We start from the raw sequence: 20,889 nt of genomic DNA, 5'->3' as shown, positions 1-20,889 counted from the left end.
AATGGCAACTATTATGAAAATCGGCCGTATATTAAAGAAACACAGAGTTAAAACGATCTTCGGCTTGTCCAATAAAACACGGGCATTACTGGGAAGTGTGAAAGATGACCTCAAGGAAGGCTGGCATATACCAAATTCCCTGTGAGTGTGGGAAGACTTATATTGGACAAACAGTATGCACCATCGAAGATCGTTGCTGAGAACATCAAAGGCACACTCGACTGAAATATCCAAATAAGTCGGTGCTAGCAGAGCACTGTTTGTCCAAGAAACATGACATGGATTATGAGCGTACCAAGATCCTGGCTCAGACCTCTAAATATTGGGACAGTGTTATAAGGGAGGGTATCGAAATTTGCACCAGGGAAGATCTTATCAACCGAGATTGCGGCTAAAATCTCAGCAAGGCTTGGGACCCAGCGCTGAATGTAATTAAGAAGACTCTCAGGAAGAAGTATGAACTGGAGAACAGGGCGGACGTAGCAAGCACATCGGCACTACGACAGATTCCGATGCTCACGTCTTCGCGACTGCTGGCGTGTGGGCTTGGACGGTGAAGAGAGCGGCCCGCAGGGGGAGGGGATTTAAATCGGCTGCCTGCCCTCAGGAGCTCAGTTCGTCAGTGCACCTGACGATGGCAACGTGTCTGATCTCTGAAATATTGTGCCTGTTGGACACTATGAACCGGCAGTATACCTGTGGACTGTTCGAGCAAGTCTTTAGTTCTCTGTTAGAAAGCTAACAAATCCAAATAAGCTTTTATTCTAGAGGAAATGCATAATTTTTCATAATTTCATAAGGAGAAGTTGGTGAGAGATTTAAATGACTGGAATTTATAAAAGTTACTTTTTCAACCTACTGCTTTGATTTTTCTCTCGAACTGATCACCCCCATATTTTCTACTCCATTTAAGAAACAATTATCCAACTTTGCTACTATCTGTCACTGATCACCTACAGCTCTTCCACCTAAATCAATAGTGATGTTATGTTCTGTGGCCTGTTAACCTGTCTACATCCCATACAGACTTAAGTTTTGTGGGCATTACTCATTTCTGATACAGTGTACATTCCTTGATTATTAAAAGCTTTTCTTAGTGATTTTGAGTAGTTTTTGTAGTCCGTGCCTACTGTAGGATCTTCATTTGTTCTCATCAACAAATATATCTCTCTTTTCTTTTCTGATTAGCTTATGTGAAAATTATTTTCAAATGATGATATGAATTTATCATGGAACAGATTAAATTTTACATGTGGCTCATTATAAATTTCATCTCAGGTCATATCTTACAAAATATTCTTAGAAACATCTGCCCTGGAGTCAATTATTATCTCTGATTTTCACTGAGGAGTAGCTATACTGAAAAGCACTAACTTGTTTATCCAAACTAACTGCACCTCATGAGCAGAGAGACCAGCTGTTACTGGGTATACATTTATTTTCTTCCTTTGAGCATCATCAAAGTAAACATCATCAACTAGTGTTCTATGGTCTTTATCCACTTGTGTTGGAAAATTAACTACTGAGATCCAATTATAGAATGCAAATAAGGTTTCCAGATAATTTTTCATCTCAGAATCCTGTAGAAAATATACATTGAATTCACCGGGAGAATTTATTTTAATTCAGGTTTTACTCACAATCCAGTTGATATCATGTAACTGTCTAACACCAAACTCTTCACTTTCTGGTGGGAAATAATCCGGATCATCAGAAGACATCTGCAGGAACCTCTCAAGGCGAGCACTGGAATGCTCAGGCCCCTGAAACAAATGCAATACATTTAATCAAATAGGATAAATTCTAATGAGTCATATTAAAATTAAAATAACATTTTTTATCTTCTATGTGAAATTCAGCAATAATAATAATAATAATAATAATAATAATAATAATAATAATAATGTTAAAATATTAACTTCAGTCATTACACAGAAATTAATGACACACACAACACAGAACAAAATTATAAATGAAGAACAAAAAGGCTGCTGCAAAGGAGCACGAGGATGTAAAGAGGAACTGATAATAGTTGCAGAGCTGACATATCAAGCTAAAACTAAACAAAGGTCACTACACTACGCATACATTGATTACCAAAAAGTTTTTGATAGTGTACCCCACTCATGGTTACTACAAATATTGGAAATATACAAAGTAGATCCTAAATTGATAAGTTTCTAAACATAGTAATGAAAAATTGGACAACCACACTCAATATCAAAACAAATTCAAATAATATCACATCACAGCCAATACGGATTAAGTGTGGAATATGCCAAGGAGACTCATTAACTCCTTTATGGTTCTGCCTTGCTCTGAACCCACTATACAACAAGCTAAATAATACAAATTATGGATATAATATTACTGGAACATACCAACACAAAATCACACATTTGCTATACATGGATGATCTAAAACTACTGGCAGCAACAAATCAACAACTCAACCAATTACTAAAGATAACAGAAGTATTCAGCAATGATATAAATATGGCTTTTGGAACAGACAAATGTAAGAAAAATAGCATAGTCAAGGGAAAACACACTAAACAAGAAGCTTACATATTGGATAACCACAGCAACTGCATAGAAGCGATGGAAAAAACAGATGCCTATAATTATCTAGGATACAGACAAAAAATAGGAATGGATAATACAAATATTAAAGAAGAACTAAAAGAAAAATATAGACAAAGACTAACAAAAATACTGAAAACAGAATTGACAGCAAGAAACAAGACAAAAGCTATAAATACTTATGCTATACCAATATTGACCTACTCATTTGGAGTAGTGAAATGGAGTAACACTGACCTAGAAGCACTCAATACACTTACACAATCACAATGCCACAAATATAGAATACATCACATACATTCAGCAACAGAAAGATTCACATTAAGCAGAAAGGAAGGAGGAAGGGGATTTATCGACATAAAAAACCTACATAATGGACAGGTAGACAATTTAAGATAATTATTTATAGAACGAGCAGAAACCAGCAAAATACACAAAGCAATCACTCATATAAATACATCAGCTACATCATTGCAATTTCATAACCACTTCTACAACCCTTTAGAACACATAACATCAACAAATACGAAGAAAGTACATTGGAAAAAGAAAACACTACATGGCAAGCACCCGTATCATCTAACACAGCCACACATTGATCAAGATGCATCCAACACATGGCTAAGAAGAGGCAATATATACAGTGAGTTGGAAGGATTCATGATTGCAATACAGGATCAAACAATAAACACCAGATATTACAGCAAGCATATGATTAAAGATCCCAATACCACAACAGATAAATGCAGACTTTACAAACAACAAATAGAAACAGTAGATCACATCACAAGTGGATGTACAATACTAGCAAATACAGAATACACCAGAAGACATGACAATGTAGCAAAAATAATACATCAACAACTTACCATACAACATAAACTAATAAAACAACACGTTCCCACATACAAGTATGCACCACAAAATGTACTGGAGAATGCTGAATACAAATTATACTGGAACAGAACCATTACAACAGATAAAACAACACCACATAACAAACCTGACATCATACTCACCAATAAAAAGAAGAAATTAACACAACTAATCGAAATATCCATACCCAATACAACAAATATACAGAAGAAAACAGGAGAAAAAAATTGAAAAATACATCCGACTGGCTGAGGAAGTTAAGGACATGTGACACCAGGATAAAGTTGACATTATACCAATTATACTATCAACTACAGGAGTCATACCACACAATATCCACCAATACATCAATGCAATACAGCTACATCCAAACGTATATATACAACTACAGAAATCTGTCATTGTTGATACATGTTCAATTACCCGAAAGTTCCTAAATGCAATATAACATATACCGTACAGTTAAAAGGAAGTCACGCTTCATCAAGGTCCACATCACTTTCCATTTTTGACCAGACATAACGTCTGAGAAAGGAAAGAAGTAATAATAATAGTAATAATAATAATAATAATAATAATAATAATAATAATAAATTTTCAGCTCAGTCCAGAGATGGAATAAATTTCTACAACAGTTATTAGCAAAGCCCACAGTGTTATATAATATGACACAATACAAGTAGACAGGCACACTCAGTGCTGCTTTTAGCCATTTTTGTGCATTTTTCAATAAACATTAATTTTAAGGCTATCAGAAGCAGCTATATTATCTCTGGCACTGTATCTACAGTTAATCTGCCAAATAAATTTACAGTTTCCCATGCAAAGTACTATGTGAAGTTTAAAGAAGTGGTGTTACAGATAAGTAATGGAGGCAGAACCTTTAAATATTTTCAGATTCTCCTAGCTCCTTCAGAGTACTTGGAAAATGTATGTAACAACAAATGAGTTCAAAAAATCCAGATAATCATCTTGTTATGGTGTCAAGAAATATGTACTTTTAATATGGGTATCAGGGCATGGGAGATTTCACGACTATGAACAAGTTGATAGTGCACCCAGACACATCACTGAAGTACACATAATGATATTGTGTGGCATTTCATCACACATTATTGCCGCCCTCCTTTGAAGAGCCAATTCTCACTGCAAAATTAGAGAACCAAAAGTTAGACCACACAAAACAAGAATCTACACCAGGTAATGCATAAAAAAATGCCACTGTGGGCATTATTCAAGTAAAACTGGAGGAAAGAGACTGCACTAACAAGAATAATGAATAGTACACTTCCCTATAGCAGAGGATCACAGCCACACGCTATGGCACAGTGCAGAGATGAAGGTACTTCATATCAATTTATAAACTTTGCACCATTCCATTGACACACGGAGTGATGGAAAAATTACTTCTGTATGCCTCAGCACACATACTAATCTCTTATCTTATTCTCATGGCCCTTATTAGAGACACATGATGGATGAAACAGAACTCTTGCAAGCTGCTTTCTCTGAATTTACTCAAAAAAGAGTTCATGAGATCCATGTTAGTTCCCTTCGAATTTCCATTATATTTTTATATGGGCTGTACTGACACATTGTTGTTGTTGACATTATGGTCTTCAGACCAAAGACTGAGTTTCGGGTTCAGTGGTCGAACCTGGGACTCCAGAGAGCATCAACGGGCAGTGCATAGTGATACAGTGGTATTCAGTAGCATTACTTTATTCGGCTAATTTACAGTATTTGATGGGTGCAACATAATGTTGGCGTGTGACACGCAGGTGTGCCTCGAGTCCAGCCAGCTAAGCAGACACTTGGTATGCCAATGCCGCTGCTCTGTCATCAAGGCCGCTGCTCTGTCATCAAGGCCGCTGCTCTGTCATCAAGGCCGCTGCTCTGTCATCAAGGCCGCTCAGCTGGAAGTTGGCCACGCTCTCCCCGGTCACCGCCTGCCAATGCATCGCGTATAGTGCTGCGTCGCTTCCCACAATTCCGGAGACTGCTACAGTCCCTGGTCCTTGCCGCCCTCCGCCCAGTTTGGCCTGGTCTGTCTAACCATGGGACCGTGGCCCTCGAGCCGCTGCTGCTCCCAGGACAGGACTGGACTCAAACCCACGCACTCCTGGATGCGGTGCCACAACTTGCCGCTAGTGGTGCTTGCCACATAGCAACACCCGTCACCATCCCTAGTGCTGCTGCAGTGCTGCCGCACCTACCGCAGCATACACCTCACCCAGACCCCGGTATGCCAGGTGGAAAGCGAGTGTGGCCCATAGACTGGAATGGAATGGAGTCCTTCCTGGACCTGCTGAAGACCACTGTCACTGCCCTCTTTCAGGCAGACCATGTGATCTCAAAGTTCCAGGCTGCTGTTCCGTCCCGTCCCAGTGCTGTGTCCCCAGAGGCGGAATATAGCCCGAACAAGTACATAGAATCAAAGAACAAGTTTATGTAGAATACTTATAACATTACTGCCAGACTGGCCCCTATAAGCGTAGACCAGCACATGTCCATCCCGACACTCAACTGACCTGGTACACTGTTTCAAGCTAAAATTTCCCATCTATTTATACTGATTTTCCCCTCACTTCTGACGTAGTCTCAGAGAGAGAGACAGAAACTATGGCAGGGATAAATTCCCACACATCAGCCACTTATAAATTGCCTCCTGGCTCTGGCCTAGTGCTCCACCTCATACATCGCAATGCTTCAAACAATGCTGTGGTTTCCTGCCTCGTTGTTGCACCACTCAAAAAATCATGTGTGCAATACCGCCGTCACAGCTCCATGCCCACGAGTGCCATGTTTACCTTGCCTGGCCTGCTGGCTGTCATCTGTTACCACATTCTGCCAGCTGCCCCAGATTTCATCGCCCAACCGCACCTTCATTGAACTTTGATAAAATTTCCCTTTCCCTCAACTAGAACTGACACTAGCTCAGCACACCTCCCTCCTTTCAACAAGTTTCTTCCTGAATCGAGATAAAACGTATGTGGCCAGTGGCTGCATAAACATACTGTGTCCACAAAACTTACATTCTACAGACTAAAACTAACAAGAACATCAAAACATTAACTCTACACCTATACATTATTTACATTGGTTACCCAAGCCGTAGGCAACTGATGTGTTGGCGCCTCCTCCACTGGTGTATGTTTACACATTCTCCACAAAGCTATACCCAAGAAAAAGAGAAAAATGGCACACGCTGTGGCTGAAACGCTCACTGTCATTATCCTGTTGCTCCGATGCTGTTGTAACATTCGAACATGTTCCAATACTTTATTAACCATGTCAGATCCTTCCTGTGCATTAATAAAGGAATGTAATGTTTCCAGAAACTCTGGGTTTAACGTGGAGTTCAAATATGTCAGATTCTGCACTGGTAATATCTCCAGAGCCCCTTCCAGGTAAAACAACATTCCCTGTGACAAGGTTAAAGCTGTTTCACCTGTACATGACGCTGGAAGACTGAAATCCTCCCCCCACAATGACAAAACTAAAAACAACATACAAGAAAAACTATTATCAGACCCACCAAAATGCGAGAAAAAGAGAAAGAGAAAGAGAGAGAGAGAGAGAGAGAGAGAGAAGAAAAAACACACACACACACAAAAACAAAATGCAAATTATCCCTTGATACAAAAATACAAAATGTAAACATGCCATACAATATTACACGTACAATAATTTACTCCCTCCATGACCATAACGCATACGGAATGTTATGTGCCCACTGTTGTTCTTCCGTCAAGACCTCCTTCTTCCGTTTGCTGTTTGCTTGCCTAGCCGCTGCAATCAGGTCACTTCCTTGTAATTGAGGTAATCCATCCACCATTGTTTTAAAAGGCTTTACCCTACTCATGTGGATAATGGATGTTTTTATTGGCAGCTGCACTTTAACATTCACAGGCGAAGTAGTCTCCACGACCTGGTATGGTCCGTGGTACTATGTCAAGAATTTTTTTCATCTTTCCCTTAGATGTATATGGATTCATGATTAATACCCATTGACCAACCTTGTACTGTGGTAAAGGTCCCAACTGCTTATTCGGTTCTTCCTGCCTCTCTAACACTTTTGTATTGGCCTTCTGTGCCCTCTTCCAGACTTCCCATATTGTTCGTGCAAATTCCCTCACTGCGTCCCCTTTAGCTCTCGATTTCGGACATAGAATGTCAAATGGCAATGACATCTTTCTTCCACAGACCACCTCGAATGGTGACATTCCAACACCCCAATGTATTTTAGTGTTATAACTCGATACCATGTATCATTCACCTGTGGATGGAATGGATTGGTCCTTAATTTTTTAATTCTCACGACACAACTGTGACATTAATTCGGACATGAAGTTCGTTCCCCGATTCGTAATTATGGTGTCAGGCACACCAAACTTCAATAATGAGTTATTGACTAAAGCTTGTGCTACCATACTTGGCTGTTGGTCTGGTACTGCAAACATGGCTAGAAACCGTGAAAAGTGATCAAATATGTTGTTGTGGCCTTCAGTCCTGAGATTGGTTTGATGCAGTTCTCCATGCTACTCTATCCTGTGCAAGCTTCTTCATCTCCCAGTACCTAATGCAACTTACATCCTTCTGAATCTGCTTGGTGTATTCATCTCTTGGTCTCCCTCTATGATTTGTACCCTCTACGCTGCCCTCAAATACTGAATTGGTGATCCCTTGATGCCTCAGAACATGTCCTACCAACCGATCCCTTCTTCTAGTCAATTTGTGCAACAAACTTCACTTCTCCCCAATCCTATTCAATACCTCCTCATTAGTTATGTGATCTACCCATCTAATCTTCAGCATTCTTCTGTAGCACCACATTTCGAAAGCTTCTATTCTCTTCTTGTCCAAACTATTTACCGTCCATGTTTCGCTTCCATACATGGCTACACTCCATACAAATACTTTCAGAAATGACTTCCTGACACTTAAATCTATACTCGATGTTAACAAATTTCTCTTCATCAGAAACGCTTTCCTTGCCATAGCCAGTCTACATTTTATATCCTCTCTACTTCGACCATCATCAGTGATTTTGCTCCCCAAATAGCAAAACTCCTTTGCTACTTTAAGTGTCTCATTTCCTAATCTAATTCCCTCAGCATCAACCGACTCAATTTGACTACATTCCATTACCCTCGTTTTGCTTTTGTTGATGTTCATCTTATATCCTCCTTTCAAGACACTACCTATTCCGTTCAACTGCTCTCCCAAGTCCTTTGCTGTCTCTGACAGAATTACAATGTCATTGGCGAACCTCAAAGTTTTTATTTCTTATAGTTAAAACATAACGATTCCCTGCCGGTGTTTTGTTCTATGGCTCGGAGATATTTGGACCAATTAACTCTAATGGTTTCGATGCCTCTAGTACCGTTGCAATGGAATTTTTGTGCGTGTCATATCCGCTCTCTGTGCACACGGCACACAATTTGCTATGTATTGTTCCACATTCTTTCTCTGAGTGTGCCAAAAAATTGTTCTGCTACTCGTCTTCCCATTACTCGACACTTCCTCTCTCAAACTCTTTGGTACCACTACCTGTGGTCCACACCTGGTAACTCTACACAACAAATTTCCCTCCACAATGAAATGCGGTTGAGTTCTAAAATGCTGGCACTTCTCATCCTCTGCTTGTGCCCTTTGCCATTCTGTGACACTCTTACCCATTACCTCTAATACATCTAATTTGTGACTAATGCATCTGCATTCCCTTGTTTCTTCCCTGGCTTATGAATTACTTCAAAGTCAAACTCACTTAACTTTAGAGCCCACCGTGTTAGTCGACGAGAAGGATCCTTGAGTCCCAGTAACCATCTCAATGCTGCATGATCTGTCATGACCTTAAACTTCCTACCATAAAGGTAACAATGAAAATACGTTACTCCATATATTACAGTCAATATCTCCTTTTCTGTTGTGGAATAATTTCGCTCTGCCCTATTTAAATGTCTAGAAGCATACGCCACCGAATGCTCCTGTCCATTCACCATTTGCCCCGAAACACATCCTACGACACCATTTGAAGCATCGCATGATAAGATGAAGTCTTCTTCAAATTTTGGAAACATCAACACTGGACCAGAAACTAATCTCATCTATAATGTATCTAAAGCTTCCTGACATTCCTCCGTCCACTAAAATTTAACCCCTTTCTTTAAAAGCTTTGTTAATGGCTCAGCTATTTTAGCAAAATCTTTTACAAATTTATGATAATTTGAACATAACCTAATATACAATTGTAATTGCTTCATTGTAAGTGGTGTCAGAAAATTTTTAACTGCCTCTGTTGACCAAGTATCGGGTTGAACCGCTTGTTCACTGATTACATGACCTAAATATTTGACCTGCGTTTGCGCAAAATTACATTTTTCTAAACTTAATGTCAACTGTGCTGACTGCAATCTTCTAAAGACTTATTTTAAACACAATACATGTTCTGTTATATATTTCAAAAATACTATAATGTCATGAAGATAAACCATACATGTCTTTGGTTTCAATCCCCATCTAATAATCGCAGAAAAGTTGCCGGTGCATTCTTCAACGTGAACGGCATGCATATATACTGATAGTGGCCCCCAGGAACAGTAAAAGCTGTCTTTGCTCTATCCTCTGGCGCTACTTTCAACTAATGGTATCCACTCCGTAAATCCATCATCGTAAAATACTTACATTGTCCCATGTGTCCGTGATATTCGGAATTGGATATGCGTTCGAAATATTTTTTGCATTCAGAAACCTATAATCACAGCAAAACCTATATTTCCTTGTACCATCCACTAACTTCTTAGATACAAGAACTACATTGCTTGAATATGCACTATCGCTATGCTCTATGATTCCATCCTCTAGTAGTTATTCTATAAACTCCTGTAGCAGCAGTTCCATATGACGTACTATCCTATATGGTTTCCTAAACACTGGTGTATTATCCTCCATTGGTATGTGATGCTTTGTAATCGGTGTTGCCGGTAACCTACCATCTGTTCCAAATAAATCGCTAAATGTCAGTAACAATTCCTCCAATGTGACCCTGTCGCCTCCCTGCAAATTCAGTAATTTTTACCCTCAATTGCGCCGCATCGATGTTTGCTTATGGCTCACCTCTAAATCCTCCCTATTGAGGTCCTCTTCATCAAACACCCCCAACGTGGCCAATAACAACCCTTTCTACCAGCTAAAATCCGCTCTGCCAATGTTATCTATACTTACAGGAACCCTATAATCTCCTTCCACACAATTTGCGTGAGCTGAACTCCGCCGCACAAAACAGTTCACAATTTCCAACTCCTCATTACTCAAGGGTGGCTCCACCATGTACGATGTCTCCTTTCGCAACTCCATATGTATCGAAACCCAAACTACACTTCTGGAAATTGAAATAACACCACCGTGAATTCATTGTCCCAGGAAGGGGAAACTTTATTGACACATTCCTGGGGTCAGATACATCACATGATCACACTGACAGAACCACAGGCACATAGACACAGGCAACAGAGCATGCACAATGTCGGCACTAGTACAGTGTATATCCACCTTTCGCAGCAATGCAGGCTGCTATTCTCCCATGGAGACGATCGTAGAGATGCTGGATGTAGTCCTGTGGAACGGCTTGCCATGCCATTTCCACCTGGCGCCTCAGTTGGACCAGCGTTCGTGCTGGACGTGCAGACCGCGTGAGACGACGCTTCATCCAGTCCCAAACATGCTCAATGGGGGACAGATCCGGAGATCTTGCTGGCCAGGGTAGTTGACTTACACCTTCTAGAGCACGTTGGGTGGCACGGGATACATGCGGACGTGCATTGTCCTGTTGGAACAGCAAGTTCCCTTGCCGGTCTAGGAATGGTAGAACGATGGGTTCGATGACGGTTTGGATGTACCGTGCTGTATTCAGTGTCCCCTCGACGATCACCAGTGGTGTACGGCCAGTGTAGGAGATCGCTCCCCACACCATGATGCCGGGTGTTGGCCCTGTGTGCCTCGGTCGTATGCAGTCCTGATTGTGGCGCTCACCTGCACGGCGCCAAACACGCATACGACCATCATTGGCACCAAGGCAGAAGCGACTCTCATCGCTGAAGACGACACGTCTCCATTCGTCCCTCCATTCACACCTGTCGCGACACCACTGGAGGCGGGCTGCACGATGTTGGGGCGTGAGCGGAAGACGGCCTAACGGTGTGCGGGACTGTAGCCCAGCTTCATGGAGACGGTTGCGAATGGTCCTCACCGATACCCCAGGAGCAACAGTGTCCCTAATTTGCTGGGAAGTGGCGGTGCGGTCCCCTACGGCACTGCGTAGGATCCTAGGGTCTTGGCGTGCATCCGTGCGTCGCTGCGGTCCGGTCCCAGGTCGACGGGCATGTGCACCTTCCGCCGACCACTGGAAACAACATCGATGTACTGTGTTGACCTCACGCCCCACGTGTTGAGCAATTCGGCGGTATGTCCACCCGGCCTCCCGCATGCCCACTATACGCCCTCACTCAAAGTCCGTCAACTGCACATACGGTTCACGTCCACGCTGTCGCGGCATGCTACCAGTGTTAAAGACTGCGATGGAGCTCCGTACGCCACAGCAAACTGGCTGACACTGACGGCGGCGGTGCACAAATGCTGCGCAGCTAGCGCCATTCGATGGCCAACACCGCGGTTCCTGGTGTGTCCGCTGTGCCGTGTGTGTGATCATTGCTTGTACAGCCCTCTCGCAGTGTCCGGAGCAAGTATGGTGGGTCTGACACACCGGTGTCAATGTGTTCTTTTTTCCATTTCCAGGAGTGTATCTTCCCTGTACTTACCAGTACAATATCCTTTTGATTGACCTTTAATGAATCCATTCACAGTTTAGCTGGCATCACCTTCATGTTAAGTGCACCTCGCAACATTCATCCATTTGCAACCATTTCCCCCATGTAAAACATTGTTCCACCGAGTTCCACTGTTTGTTCCCAAAGATCTATCTTTGACCGATGTTCGTCAAGGAAGTCCAGTCTGAGTATCACCAAATACCCCTCACGTACACATAGTAACACCTCTGCCTGCTCACTTAACTTAGTTCCTGCAATCACGAATTGAAGTACCGTCATACCCAATGACCCCACTTTATCACCTCCAACCCCATGTAACCTTTAAAGTGGTGGCTCAAGCCCTCTCCTGCTAACCAGGTCTAGATAATACCAGACACGTGTGCCCCATGTCAACCAGAAACCTTTGTCCCCTTCTGTTCACCAAGCCTAATAAGCAGCATTCCATCTCTGCACCTACAAGCGCATTACCTAATTTCACTGGGACTGCTCTCCGACGGTTGAAGCAATCCCGTTCTCGTTTAAGGGCTGCTGTCACTGAGGTTCCCCCCTACTTTTACTCCTGTAGTTCACTGCTCGGTGACCTGTTTTCCCACACGAGTAACACCACAACTGACACTGACATTGCCGCCTAATGTGCCCTACCTGGCCACAACCAAAACACTTAATTTCCGCTGCCAAGACACTATGCTTCACCCTTTGCTTCGTCACATAATCTACCTCCTCTAAGTATGTGGCAATCCTTAGAGCCGCCGCAAGATCACTGGAATTCTCCATTCTCACTCGATGTGATATCTCCGGCGGTACTCCCCACAAAAACACATCAATGCCCTGCTCTCGACCTCTTGTAACAGCTCCCTATTAGTCTCCCCATTCTGTGACAGTTTGAACGTTTGTGCATTCAGTTTTCCAATCCTGTCTGAGAAAACCTCCACAGTTTCATTTCTCCTCATAACTAACACACTTAACTTTTCACAAAAGAACCTGGTACTATTCTGTTTTTGATACCTCTGGCATAACCCAGCCTCAAGCTCTGAGAATGTCCCCACATTGTTCAATGTTTCATGGTACAATATGTATGACTTGGCATCCCCTATTAAGTGTAACTTCACCACCTTCAACATTACAACATCCGACCACCCATTAGCCTCAGCTATTGTGATAATGTCATTAAGGTATACTGACACATCCTCCATTGATTTACTCGGAAAGGGATTAATCAATGCCGCGTCAAATGGTCTATGACACTCCACAACCTGTAATTTACTTTCACCCAACATCCCTTCCCCTACTCGCAATGCCTCAAATCTCCCTGCTAATTCTTCATAATTTTCTTTGTCACTTATCCTCATCTTTGACAATACCCGAATTTGCTCAGTTAGAACAGCTACAGCTTCCACTGTAGTTACTGCTGCAGCCTCTGCTGCTTGCCATGTTTCCACCATTTTTGCTTATAGCTCCACTGTTTCCATTAATTTCACTCTGCTACTCCTTAACTTAGTTTTTGCGGCGAATCATCGTCCATCTACATTCTGAACAGCTGTGTGCCAAATGACTAAATCTCTTACAAATAAAACAATTCTTTGGCACCCACTTTGTACACGGTGATCTGTGGCCTGACAGGTTACAAAAATTACAACGGTTAGGCGCTATGTCATCATGTCTCCCATTTCCCCTGAATCCAGATAAATCTACAGGCTCCTCCGGCATTACAAAAGACACCTTTAAAAAGTCCATCCTAATTCATACTTAACCATTCAAAACTCAAAAGAATTACACAAACAATAAATCAAGTGTCACTCACCCATCCACATCGTGCTTGTGTGCAGGTGAACAGTCCTACTTTCCTCCCTATACTGGTATGGACGAACACCTCCCGAACGACAAGACGTAACATGAAGTGCATGACTACCCATCATGAATGCAACCAAACACCTCATCTACCCCTCTACACAGGCAAACCTCAATGCTACTTGCTTGACATAAGATGTGGGAGGGGAAATCCGGTACAAGTGTTGTAACCGGCACCATTTCTGACACGACTGTTGTGGGTTCGGTGGTTGAACCCGGGACTCCAGATGGCTGAGCTGAAGCCGGGACCCATAGTGCCATATTTTGTGAGGAGGCTGAGCCAGTTCAAGAGCATCGAGGGGCAGTGCAGTGTGATACAGCAGTATTCAGTAGCATTACTTTATTCAGATAATTTACAGTATTTGATGGGTGCAGTGTACTGTTGGTGTGCCGCCTGCAGCTGTGCAGTGAGTCTAGCCAGCTCAGAAGACTCCTGGTATGAAAACACTGCTGCTCTGTCATCAAGGCCTCTCAGCTGGAAGTCAACCGCACTCTCCCAAGTCGCTGCCCACCAATTAGTCGTGTCTTGTGCTGCGCTGCTGCCCTTGATTCCGGAGACTGCTACAGTCCCTAGTCCTCGCCACCCTCCACCCCGTTTGGCCTGCTCTGTCTGACCATGAGATGATGGTGGATGTACTGGTCACCCGTGGCCCTCAGGCCCCCACTGCTCCCAGGACAGGACCGGACTCGAACCCGCGCCCTCCTGGATGCCACAACTTGCCGCTAGTGGTGCTTGCCACATGGCAACACCCGCCACCGTCCCTGGCACTGCTGTGCCTCCCACAGCGTATGCTTCACCCGGACCCCAGTACGCCAGGTGGAAAGCGAATGTGGCCCATAGACTGGAGTGGAACTGAGCCCCTCCTGGACCCGCTGCACACTGCTGTCACTGCTCTCTTTCAGGCAGACCATGTGTTCTCAAAGTTCCAGGCTGCCGTTCCATCCCACCCCGTTGTTGTGTGTCCCCAGAGGCAGAATACAGCCCGAAAAAGTACATAGAAACAAAGTACAACTTTATGTAGAATACATATAACATTGCTGCCAGACTGGCCCTTATAAGCGTAGACCAGCACAGGCCCGGCCCAACACTCAAATGATCTGGCACACACTATCTCAAGCTAAAATTGCCCATCTACACTCCTGGAAATGGAAAAAAGAACACATTGACACCGGTGTGTCAGACCCACCATACTTGCTCCGGACACTGCGAGAGGGCTGTACAAGCAATGATCACACGCACGGCACAGCGGACACACCAGGAACCACGGTGTTGGCTGTCGAATGGCGCTAGCTGCACAGCATTTGTGCATCGCCGCCGTCAGTGTCAGCCAGTTTGCAGTGGCATACGGAGCTCCATCGCAGTCTTTAACACTGGTAGCATGCCGCGACAGCGTGGACGTGAACCGTATGTGCAGTTGACGGACTTTGAGTGAGGGCGTATAGTGGGCATGCGGGAGGCCGGGTGGACATACCGCCAAATTTCTCAACACGTGGGGCGTGAGGTCTCCACAGTACATCGATGTTGTCGCCAGTGGTCGGCGGAAGGTGCACGTGCCCGTCGACCTGGGACCGGACCGCAGCGACGCACGGATGCACGCCAAGACCGTAGGATCCTACGCAGTGCCGTAGGGGACCGCACTGCCACTTCCCAGCAAATTAGGGACACTGTCGCTCCTGGGGTATCGGCGAGGACCATTTGCAACCGTCTCCATGTAGCTGGGCTACGGTCCCGCACACCGTTAGGCCGTCTTCCGCTCACGCCCCAACATCGTGCAGCCCGCCTCCAGTGGTGTCGCGACAGGCATGAATGGAGGGACGAATGGAGACGTGTCGTCTTCAGCGATGAGAGTCGCTTCTGCCTTGGTGCCAATGATGGTCGTATGCGTGTTTGGCGCCATGCAGGTGAGCGCCACAATCAGGACTGCATACGACCGAGGCACACAGGGCCAACACCCGGCATCATGGTGTGGGGAGCGATCTCCTACACTGGCCGTACACCACTGGTGATCGTCGAGGGGACACTGAATAGTGCACGGTACATCCAAACCGTCATCGAACCCATCGTTCTACCATTCCTAGACCGGCAAGGGAACTTGCTGTTCCAACAGGACAATGCACGTCCGCATGTATCCCGTGCCACCCAACGTGCTCTAGAAGGTGTAAGTCAACTACCCTGGCCAGCAAGATCTCTGGATCTGTCCCCCATTGAGCATGTTTGGGACTGGATGAAGCGTCGTATCACGCGGTCTGCACGTCCAGCACGAACGCTGTTCCAACTGAGGCGCCAGGTGGAAATGGCATGGCAAGCCGTTCCACAGGACTACATCCAGCATCTCTACGATCGTCTCCATGGGAGAATAGCAGCCTGCATTGCTGCGAAAGGTGGATATACAATGTACTAGTGCCGACATTGTGCATGCTCTGTTGCCTGTGTCTATGTGCCTGTGGTTCTGTCAGTGTGATCATGTGATGTATCTGACCCCAGGAATGTGTCAATAAAGTTTCCCCTTCCTGGGACAATGAATTCACAGTGTTCTTATTTCAATTTCCAGGAGTGTATTTATACTGGTTTTCCCCTCACTTCTGACAGAGTATCAGAGAGAGACAGAAATTTTGGCAGGGATAAATTCCCACACGTCAGCCACTTACAAACTGCCCTCCTGGCTCTGGCCTATTGCCCCGTCTTATACATCGCAATACTTCAAGCAATGCTGTGGTTTCCTGCCCCATTGTTGCACCACTCAAAACAAATCGTGTATGCAATACCGCCATCGCAGCTCCGCGCCCATGAGTGCCATATTTACTTTGCCTGACCTGCTGGCTGTCATGTGTTACCACACTCTGCAGTGGCCCCAGATTTCATCGCCCAACCATGCCTTCATTGAATTCTGATAAAATTTCCCTTTCCCTCGACTAGGTCTGACACTAGTGCAGCAACTGGTTTGATGTACCTCTCCATGCTGCTCTGTCCTGTGCAAACTTCTTCATCTCCAAATAACTACTGCAACCTACATTCATTTGAATCTCCATATTGTATTCATCTCTCTGTCTCTCTCTACAATTTTATTCCCAACACTTTCCTCCACCATCAATTGATGATCCCTCAATGTTGCAGCATGTGTCCTGTCAAGGTATCACTTCTTTTAGTCAAGCTATGAAGCTGTGCCACAAATTTCTTTTTCCCCCATTATATTCAATACCACCTCATTAGTTACACAATCTACCAACCTAAATCTTCAGGATTCTTCTGTTGCAAGGCATTTCAAAAGCTATTCCCTTCTTGAATTAGATTTTCACTCTGCAGAGGAGTTTGCGCCGATATGAAACTTCCTGGCAGATTAAAACTGTGTGCCGGACCGAACTCGAACTCGGGACCTTTGCCCTTCATGGTCTCGAGTTCGAGTGTCGGTCTGGCACACAGCTTTAATCTGCCAGGAAGTTTTGTATCAGCACACACTCTACCGCAGAGTGAAAATATCATTCTGGAAACATCCCCTAGGCTGTGGCATAGCCATGTCTCTGCAATATCCTTTCTTTCAGGAGTGCTAGTCCTGCATGGTTCACAGGAGAGCTTCTGTAAAGTTTGGAAGGTAGGAGACGAGGTACAGGTGGAAGTAAGGCTGTGAGGATGGGACGTGAGTCATGCTTGAGTAGCTCAGGTGGTAGAGCACTTGCCCGTGAAAGGCAAAGGTCCCGAGTTCAAGTCTCGGCCCAGCACACAGTTTTAATCTGCCAGGAAGTTTCTTATTCCCTTCTTGTCTGAATTGTTTATCATCCACATTTAACTTCCCTACAACACTACATTCTTGGCAAATACCTTCAGAAAACACTTTGTAATAAATCTCTAGCTAAAAATCTGATACAATTAATTAATTTCTTCAGCTTCATCATTATCGTAAATCAATATTTGTTGTTAATCTCCATTTGCTATTAACAAATTTCTCTTCTTAGAAATACTTTCTTTTTCCATTGCCAGTCTACATTTTATATCCTCCCTACTTTTTCCATTATCAGTTATTTTACTACCCAAATAGTACAACCCATCTATTACTTTCAGTATCTCATTTCCTACTCTAATTCCAATAGCAACATCTTCTGATAAACCTTCCGGGATGTAAGGTCATGGTCCATGAAACTCTTCAGCTCCTTCATGGACCACGACCTTACATCCTGGAAGGTTTACCAGAAGATATGTCATCCGGTCGTGAAAGCCTTCATACAATGCCTGATTTAATTCAATCACGTTCCACTACCCTTGTTTTGCTTTTCTTGGTGTCCATCTCTTATCCTGCTTTCAAGACACAGCCTATTCTTTTCAACCGCTCTTACATTCACTTTGCTGTCTCTGACAGAATTATGTCATTGGCAAACCCTAAAGTTTTTATTTCTTCCCCCTTTGTCTTTAATTCATTCTACAACATTTTATTTGATTTCCTTTAATGCTTGTGCTATGAACAGATTGAACAACATTGGAGACAGGCTACAACCCTGTCTCACTCTTCTCAACCAGTGCTTCCCTTTCATTTCTCCTGACTATTATAACTGCCGTCTGGTCTTGGACCCCGTATTTTACCCCTACCACCTCCAGACTGTCAACTTTGTCAAAAGCTTTCAACTAGTCTACAAAACCTCCTTTCCTTAACCTATATTAAGAGAACTCATATCATCAGTACTGCCTCATGTTTTTCTACATTTCTCCAGAATCGAAACTGATCTTCCCTGATGTCAGCTTCAAGTTTTTCCGTCTTCCATACATAACTCATGTCAGCTTTCTACAATCATGACTTGTTAAACTGATGGTTCAGTAATATTCATTCCCACCAGCACCTGCTTTTTTTTAATTGGGTTACTGCATTCTTCTTGAAGTTGAGGGAATTTCACCTGTCTCATACATCTTGCACACCAGATGGAATAGTTTTATCATGCTGGCTCTCTAAAAGATACCAGTAGCTCTGTTAGAATGTTGGGTACTCCCTTTACTAGGAACTATCACTAGGAACCTAAAAATTGGCATTTGTGATAAAATTAACTGAAGCTTGTATTCTGTCTCAAAATGTGAAAAAGCAAATTTACGTAATAAATGCTGAAACTTCCTGGCAGATTAAAACTGTGTTCCGGGCCGAGACTCGAACTCGCGACCTTTGCCTTTCGCGGGCAAGTGCTCTACCATCTGAGCTACCCAAGCTCAACTCATGACCTTTTCTCACAGCTTCTGTGAAGTTTGGAAGGTAGGAGATGAGGTACTGGGAGAATTAAGGCTGTGAGGACGGGTTGTAAGTCGTGCTTGGGCAGCTCAGATGGTAGATCTGCCAGGAAGTTTTATATCAGCGTACACTCTGCTGCAGAGTCACAATTTCATTCTGGAAACATCCCCCAGGCTGTGGCAAAGCCATGTCTTCACATATCCTTTCTTCCAGGAGTGCTAGTTCTGCAAGATTTGCAGGAGAGCTTCTGTGAAGTTTGGAAGGTAGGAGATGAGGTACTAGCATAATTAAAGCCATGAGGATGGCTCATTAGTTGTGCTTGGGTGGCTCAGATGGTAGAGCACTTGCCCGCAAAAGGCAAAGGTTCCGAGTTCGAGTCTCGGTCCGGCACACAATTTTAATCTGCCAGGAAGTTTAAAATCAGCATACACTCCACTGCAGAGTGAAAATTTCATTCTGGTAATAAATGCGTTTCACAGTTAATTGTATCCATCTGAACTATTTTACCATTGATAGGTTGAAACAACTTTATCTTCTGCATATAAGTATCAAAACAGTAACCAATTTTTGGTTTGGTGAAGCCCCATCAGATAAGATAATATGTGTAAAACCGCATTTGCAAAATAAACAGCATGTCTCTATACAAACAAAGTGATGTACCAGTGCCCTCATAAGTTACTCTCTGAAGCCAAGTCAAGCAGTGTGTAGTTGAAAGATCTCTACGAGATACACACCGTGTATGGCTATGTACGACTCATACAACAAAGAAATGCTTTAGTCTATCTCCTAGGTAAAATTTATATTATGTGCAATTGCAGACACTTTAACAAGGAAATTTTAGATGTTACAGTTGTGTAACATACTGCAGAAGTTGGCCTGAACTACCTTGTCTACAATACTACCAACATTGGCAAGCAATCATGACTCTCATAACACCAGAAGGGACTGGCAATCCACATGACCATGTGGAACACAGAATGTGGGTGAAGGCTGGCAGCCCTGTGAGAGGGAGGTGGGAACTGTTCCCCCGCACTACTCCACACCCTTTGAGCATTCCAAGTTGTCATCGTTCATGCTCGTGGCCACCTGTCACCTGTTTGTAGTTTCTACACTACAGTGACCAGAAAACAAAACCAGTCAATATATTTCGACCACACAGTCATCCTGAAGAACACAAGTAGAGTGACTTTCGGTTCTATTTTCCCTTTAGTTACCCTGCCAATTCTATCCATTTCATTGTCAATTGTGGTAATATGGGTCATGAAAGGGCATTGTAATTGTTAATCAGGGCTTACATGCTACATGTTTCAAATAAGTGTTTGGCATGTTCTGCAGCTACTGATCTGGGTGGAAAAATAAAGATAATGTCAAAAAAAGTTTAAATCAGAGTAGCACTCTGTTTACTAGTGAGAAAATGTTGCTGTCTCTCAACAGAAAAAGCCTCTTGTTGAAAGCTTAAGTAGAGCCAAAAGAAGAAAACAAAAGACTACTCAAGAAAAAATACTGAAAGTTTTTGCAAAAGATATATTCCACTGAAAAGCTGTTTTCACA

The 20,889-nt window shown here is 43.4% G+C and overlaps 1 protein-coding gene across 1 annotated transcript in view; it reads right to left on the bottom strand.

Moving 5' to 3' along the window:
• The window catches only part of LOC126101048 (2-oxoglutarate dehydrogenase complex component E1-like), a 218,218-nt gene that overhangs the window by 32,788 nt on the left and 164,541 nt on the right, over positions 1-20,889 (bottom strand). Inside the window, exon 15 of the mRNA XM_049911711.1 lies at positions 1,641-1,763. Coding sequence (XP_049767668.1) covers positions 1,641-1,763 — 123 coding nt within the window. The remainder of the gene's footprint in view (positions 1-1,640; positions 1,764-20,889) is intronic.

Source organism: Schistocerca cancellata, chromosome 9, assembly GCF_023864275.1.
Source record: "Schistocerca cancellata isolate TAMUIC-IGC-003103 chromosome 9, iqSchCanc2.1, whole genome shotgun sequence".
Classification (NCBI taxonomy): domain Eukaryota; kingdom Metazoa; phylum Arthropoda; class Insecta; order Orthoptera; family Acrididae; genus Schistocerca; species Schistocerca cancellata.
This window is presented reverse-complemented; position numbering and strand designations above follow the sequence as displayed.